This window comes from Chelonoidis abingdonii, chromosome 10 (genome assembly GCF_003597395.2).
Source record: "Chelonoidis abingdonii isolate Lonesome George chromosome 10, CheloAbing_2.0, whole genome shotgun sequence".
Taxonomy (NCBI): Eukaryota; Metazoa; Chordata; order Testudines; family Testudinidae; genus Chelonoidis; species Chelonoidis abingdonii.
This window is the reverse complement of record NC_133778.1, coordinates 53,238,687-53,246,179: the sequence shown is the minus strand read 5'-3', so window position 1 is coordinate 53,246,179 and position 7,493 is coordinate 53,238,687. Positions and strand designations below refer to the sequence as shown.

At 37.8% G+C, this 7,493-nt stretch overlaps 1 protein-coding gene across 2 annotated transcripts in view; it reads right to left on the bottom strand.

Moving 5' to 3' along the window:
- Positions 1-370: 370 nt before the first annotated feature.
- Positions 371-7,493, bottom strand: part of RBM43 (RNA binding motif protein 43) — an 18,237-nt gene continuing 11,114 nt past the window's right edge. For both annotated transcript variants that reach the window (XM_032780971.2, XM_032780972.2), the window contains exons 2-4: positions 5,148-5,346; positions 4,314-4,408; positions 371-4,231 (exon numbers count right to left, since the gene is read on the bottom strand). In XM_032780971.2, the coding sequence (XP_032636862.1) occupies positions 3,476-4,231; positions 4,314-4,408; positions 5,148-5,346 (1,050 nt within the window). In that variant the 3' untranslated portion in view covers positions 371-3,475. The remainder of the gene's footprint in view (positions 4,232-4,313; positions 4,409-5,147; positions 5,347-7,493) is intronic.

Here is a 7,493-nt window from a genome sequence, read left to right as displayed (position 1 = left end):
CCTCTGAGACATGTGGCATTGACTATTGTCAGAAGACAGGATACTGGGCTAGATAGACCATTGGTCTGACACAGTCTGGCCATTCTTATATCAACTCCTCAGCCATTCACCCATGCAATGGAACTTCCCTCTCCTAATCCCTACACACTCCCATCTCAGCTTCAAGGGAGGCTCTCTCTAGTCCTTGCTACCTGGGTGAATTTCATTCCTAGTGTTCTAGTTCCTTTATCTCAGCTGATTGCATCCCTTTTACTATCTGTTCAAAAGTTTCAATTACTATTTTCAAATGTACAGAGAGAAAAAGAAAACCCCATTATATGTAATTGGAATAAATATAAACCATGTAACACAGACCACAAAGACAACAGGATGGGCTATGCAAATGTTTATAAATCATAGTTCAAATGACATCTGATTTGTAAGTGTGCCAGAATCACTGATATTGTTTAGATTTGACCTACAATTATTTGAAGTAACAATTTTTATTAAACTCTTTATTCTTTTCAAGGAATTTAAATTATTTTTATAAGGTAAGTTAAATACAATGAAAACAGAACAATACCTCTACACAATGAACTGAAATAAGAAACAGCAATGCCATAACGATAAAAACCTGAAATTTTAATATAGGTTTTCTATATAAATTATGGTAGAGAAAAAATGAATGTATTAAAAATTACGTACAAAGAGAAAAACTACAGTCTGAATAGTGGAAACGAGCACTAATATGAATGCATTTTATCTTTGCAAAACATTCTAAAATTTCCATCCCTGCTGAGACTGTGATACAGCAAAGTACTTAAGCTCATTCTTGACCTTGTCTTCTTCGTTGAATGTAAATTTCCATGCACCACAATGGCACTGATTTAATAAAAAATAATAACTGGACTTTCTATTTTCATAATAAGGAAAGCTGTTAATTTGTCATGGCAAGAAAATCCCAAAAGCACAGCATTGGGGGGGGGGGGTGTTTGTTTGTTTCTTTTAAAAGGAAATGCCCACAGGATTTTAAATAATTTTATTCTCCACTTAAAAGTGTTCCGTTACTGTCTTTAATAATTTGAGTATCTACTGATAGATGCACCCCCAAAATAATATAAAAGAGATATAAAATATAAACACACAGGGTAGTTTTGCCTTGTTTTGACAAATCATTATGTACATTCCTATATTAAATAGTATACAACCATTTAAAAACGTAACTCACTCGCCCCTGCTTCTCCACTACAGTGGATACTGAGAGAACCAAATTTGCAAAAGATCACTAAATCACATTAAGTGACAAAGTCCATTAATTTTTAGGATGAAGCACTAAAAGATGGGTTTAGTAATGGCTCTAACATAGTTTTAACCTCAGGCTCATTCATACTTAGCCTCAGATACCAAGGTGACAGGCCTCATGGAACAATGTAGATGGAAAGCACTTATACAGTTTGTTTTTTTATATTCCAAGCACTATACAAAACATGATTATTATTGCTAATTATATGCATTGACAACTATCAGAATAAGATCCCCATTTGCTAGGAATGTACAAATGCACAGAGAGAGGCAGTTACTGCTTCTAGGATCTTATGATTCAGAAAATATTTAACTAAATGTTAAAATATTAACTAATTTTCTATTAGATCGTGGAATTATTTCCTTGGCAATGTGGTGGAAACACTACTATTTTAAACATTTAAAACTGGACTGTAAAACACAGTCAGAAACAATCAGGCACTGGGCAAGGAGGATGACGGACAATATGACATAAAGGTCTTTTCCTTCCCTAATTTCTGTAATTAATTGAGTGATTGATTGCTTTTCAGTACAATTTCAAGGTTGCTTACATTTGTACAGGAAATTATTACTCCTCTCTTGCTCACAGCATTTACTAATGAATATGATGACTTGCTGTGGAAATATATGTCCACTTCACTGCATTGTCAATAATACCTACAGAAATAGAAGCAAAGCCAGAAGTCTTAATGCAGTGACCAACACTTTCACTCCAAAACTTAAGAGATATTCAAATAACTGGTCTTGACTGTAGGAGATGCTGAGCAGCTGCAGCTGCCTGTCAGTGAGACTTCAATAGTCCTGTGCAAATAAGGCCAATTATCACTTATTTGTGACTAATATGCATTTTGAATGTGGGAGGCTGGGTTAGCTGACTGAAAAAACAGGAACGGTTTCTACAAAAACCGTTTCTGGGGTCAGAGCTCATGCATTTGTAGCTTAGTTATTTTCCTAAAGAAAGATTAATTCTTGTTGGTTGGAAACCATTAAAATAGGTTTACTTTCTGCTAATTAGAGCCTTTACATTACATTTGCTACTTCCTTTTGCTAACTAGGACAATACATTATATCTTTACACTGTTATTTAAGGAATTGTGTCGATTTTTCATCTTCCTCTGAAGCATGCGGCACAGGACGATTACAGGTTTAAACTAGTGTAAATGGTGGATTCTCTGTAACTTGAAGACTTTAAATCACAATTTGATAACTTCAGTAACTCAGCCAGAGGTAATGGGTCTATTACAGGAGTGGGTGAGTGAGGTTCCATGGCCTGCAACGTGCAAGAGGTCAGACTAGATGATCACGATGGTCCCTTCTGGCCTTAAAGTCTATGAGTCTACGTAGCTTAACATACATTTATCCAGATCTAATTGGCACAACTTATTTGTTACAAAATAGTGATTGGTGCATGTTTTTTATTTACTAGATTATGATTAATTTTTTACTCACAATTCCTGTCAAACTGTATTTGGATGGAAATTAGAATTCAATTAAAGCACGAAAACAGCATTTACTTTTTTTATTGGTTAAATAGAACTACTTAAATTTGCTGCATATAGAATAAAAAAAGTTTATCAAAACATGTTTTACATGTAAAACTAAGTGACCTATTAAACAAAAACATGCATAAAAAGAGCGTATGTTAATATAGCCACAAGAGGCACTCGTTTATTTTGAGTAGAGACCAAAAAACAGGAATGGTCCATTCACTGTGAAAACTAAACTTCTACGCACTTTAATTTCACCAGATGCATGAACAGGTCATTTGCTACTTGTCTGAAATTTAAATCAGTATTTGGGACTTTTGTCTTGGTGTCCATGCTTCCTGTACTGTGAGAAGTGCTTGTGCACATATTGTAGGACTGTATCAGCAGTGATGTAGAAGGGTCTGCATTTTCTTTTAATGATAGAGGAGCCACAACATGTAAAATGACGCTCCTAATACTATTAGGGTGCTATGTGGAGTCAATGGCAAAACTCTAATGGGAGCAAGATTGGGCCCTAATTAATTGAAGTTTGCAAAGTGCTTTGAAATCCTCCGCTGGAAGTCATAGAAGTGCAAAACCTCCTTTATAAAAAGTCCCCAGCAACAGGGCTCCTACCAACTCCCTTGGGAGACTGTACTTTGGTGTACCAGATGTCACTCTCAGGAAGTCCTAGCTCGCAGGCATCACCTACAGCACCTAAATAACTCCTACCTCCTGAATCTCTTTTGGAAGTGGCTTTTTACTGTTCTAACCACTTCTTGGGTAAACTCATATGTCTCAGAGGAACTTCCTATCACATCAATGTGAGTATCATAAGGAATAACCAGAACTTTGGGGAATCGGGATTTTATGCTCTCAAATGCTTGTTTATATTTCAGCCTTTCAGATCTGCTGTTGCCATCAAGAGAGAATCTTTCTTTACGTAATCTGCAATGAAGTTTTGCAGACAAATCTTCAATTTCCTCTTTGGCTTTTTCTAATTCTCTAGAACCAGAACTTGCTCTGGCATTTTCTAGATATATTGTGGTGATCTCACCATCTGTGACTCCACGACTTACAACATTGTATTTTGTCAGACTTTCCTTGTATAAAAAATGCTTCATGTAGCAGTATATATCTGTGTCAAGGACAACCACTTGTTCTTCCCTGTTTACATTATTGACAAAAGTATTATTTGGCTCCACAAATTGTCCATGCTTCTCGGTCCTGCTGTTAGGTCTTTGATCCGGCTTTCTCTCTCCCCTCTTGCCCTTCCTGGAAAGGGAATTTACTTTTAATAACAAATTTTCTTTTAGTGACTTGATTGCTGGGAATGACCCTTGAACAGAAATTTGCCCATTGGATTGCAAAGGACTGAAGGTCAAGGCTGGGATAGTCTTCTGAAGCTCCTGCACCAGATCTTCCAAAATGTATTTATCTCCAAAAATGGACAAATCAAGAACAGACGAGACACAGGTGAAAACCTATATGTATAAAATAAAAGCAATTAATAAGTGCACCACAGCCATGACCACACTATTAGGATGCTATGATGGAAGCACTTACATGTTCACTACAGAGAGATATTTTCAGAGGATAATACCTGCCCAGCCTCTTGTCCTCTAGTCTGTGTTCATCTTTCTGGAGAACATTCTCTGTAACTGAGAAGAAAATTCAGACTCACTTTGGTTTCCAAGAGGATGATAATGTTTTATTTCCTGTCTGATGGTTGGAATACTTCATAGGTGTTTTTCTCTTGATGGTTTCCCTAGTGATTTCCCCACTGCTCAATATTCTTGCCTGATACTTTATATATTACTCAAAATTGTTCAGAAGAGAGAGAGAGCAGCCTGTCTCTTTAGAACATTAATTGGCAGAGATTTATTCCCCAAGGCTTGACTATAAAAATCTCATCTGCTATGCAGGTTACAGATTTATTCTTTTACTAGTCTTAAAAGACAAACATACTCTGCATTAAGCCTACTCACATTTGTGTCCTTAATAAACAGGAGGAAATCTTCGGCCATGGCTACACTGGCGCTTTACAGCGCTACAACTTTCTTGCTCAGGGGTGTGAAAAAACACACCCCTGAGTGCTGCAAGATACAGCGCTGTAAAGCATCAGTGTAAACAGTGCCGCAAGCTAAACCCCATGAGGATGTGGAGTATGTGCAGCGCTGGGAGAGCTCTCTCCCAGTGCTGGTGCTGCGACTACAGTCACACTTCAAAGCGCAGCTGCGGCAGCGCTCCCGCGGCAGAGCTTTGAAGTTTCGAGTGTAGCCATACTCTTAAAATTTGGGATTAATATGAGGGCATTAATGTATAGTGTTTTAAGTTTAAAGTTCTAAATTACACACTCTTATTTCATGGGTATTTCATGTTATTTGTTAATATAAATACCTTCTCGATCTTCAAAGATTACGTATGCAATTCCTTTTATTGTTGTTGGATAAACTACATCCTTCACGTCTCCACCCCTATTCTTCGGCTTTTGGAAATGAATCATCAATATGTCAGCCATGACATCATCTTTCACAATGCCATCTGGAATACCAGAGACCACAATTGTTTTCTCAGATTTGGCAGCTTGTCCTGTGGCCTATGGACAGAGACATGACACACTGTAAATACAAGTTATATGTGCAATGACTTATGCCACTAGCTGTTCCCTCCTCATAAGAGATTTCCCAGTACCTCTCTGATATCCCCTCTGTCACACCACCCCTCCTGTGCTAAGATCCATAATATACGTCTTTCCGTTCCTGCAGCAGGAAGAATGCTGAGTCAACTTTTGATTCTCTCCGTAGACCTCACAGAACATTTCACCAAAGAACCCCAGGCTTAATTTTCATTTACATAAAAGTTTGTCTACATTACAGAAGCACAGCTACGGTGCTGCAGCTGTGTGTGCCTGTAGTGTAGATGCTTCCTACATCGAAGGAAGGAAATTTTCTGACAGTGTACATAATCCACTTCTCAGAGAAATAGTAGGTAGGTCGACAGAAGAATTCTTCCGTTGGTCTAGCTGCATTTACAAGAAGGGAGGGTTAGGTCAACCTAACTATGTTGCACGAGGCATGACATTTTTCACAGCCCTAAGAGATGTAGCACGGTCAATCTAAGTTTTAAGTGTAGACCAGGCCTAAGGCCTTTTTACACTAGTGGTGTAAATTACATTCACATCCCACTTCAAATGCCAAAGCAGAGCAAGAGAAAAGCAGACTTAGACTTAAATGGCTTCTAAAATGAGCAGTATTTGGTGTGATATGAATAAGACTACTTTTGTTCTATTTTCTGATTCTACCATTCACAGTGTGAATAAAGTTGGAAAGCACTACTGTGACCAGAGTCCCGAGGGGGGACGGAGGGGGCATGCTGAGATTGCCCAGTCAGGACCAAGTGCAAAGAATGGAGCAGATGATCCCCAAAACTAGAGGATATTTCTAATACTTAGATTTACCAAACCATCAACAAAATTGCTTCTACAACACTTTACTGGCTACCCAGAAGCCAGAAATACAGTTCTTTTAAACAATCCAGCCTTGAGCATCTACCCAGACAGCCAAGTCAAATATGATGATTACTGAAAATCTTGATCATCATATAAAAAGTTCTACCAATCCCAGAGGATCAGACACATTACTCACTAGGTCAATGAATATTTCAGATCTTACCCAAATACAGGCTTACAGCCAATTCTTATTAACCAAACAAAAATGTATTAGAAACGAAAAGAGAGTATTGGTTAAAATCATTATACATACACACTTGAACAAAATTCTTAGGTCAGTTTCATAGTACAGATGTGAGCTTTAGAGATGCAAATAGTTCTTTCAGAGTAGGTTCCATAGGTTACACTTGAATATCAGGGTGAGCTGGGGACCTCAGTCTTGCGACTCAAACTTCCCATGACAAAGTTTAAGCAGATCTGAGATACAGGATCAGGGCCCTAGAGTTCTTTTTATAGTTCTCTGGCAGCCTCTTGACAGCAGGCATTCCTTGGGTGAAGCACTGTGGCTTTGAAATAAAACCTTCTATTTCCTAAGCACTACTGATAACTAGTTACGTGGATTAGCCCATCTCCCACCATTTACAGGTGGTTTACTACAAACTTCAAAGAGAAATGAAGACAATGATACTACTATATTCACGGTTCATCTAAATGTTAACATCTCCTTTTAATCTCTGAATTAACAGAATACATTGATAGAGAGGAAACATTTGGTTACACTGTCAAACTCTAACAATATATATGTAAATACACCAAATAATACAATTATATACTAATATCTCTAAAGGTGGAATTTATGTCATCAAGCCTGCAAGTTGCTTAACCCTTTCTGGCACAGTGTCACAGCCACTATTTATTGTTCATTAGAGATAGGTCTGACTGCAATTTTAAGGCTCAGATTCAAACTTTTCCAAAGTTCAGGAAAGCTGGAATACAGGATTATAGTAGAAGACCACAACTACAGTCATCTGAGGCCTGGTCTACACTATGCAGTTAAACTGATTTTAACAGCATTAAATAGATTTAACGCTGTACCCATCCACACTACAATGCACTTTATATCGATTTAAGGGCTCTTTAAATCGATTTCTGTACTCCTCCCCAACGAGAGAAGTAACGCTAAAATCGATATTAACATATCGGTTTAGGGTTAGTGTGGCCGCAAATTGACAGTATTGGCCTCCGGGCGGTATCCCACAGTGCACCACTGTGACCGCTCTGGACAGCAATCTGAA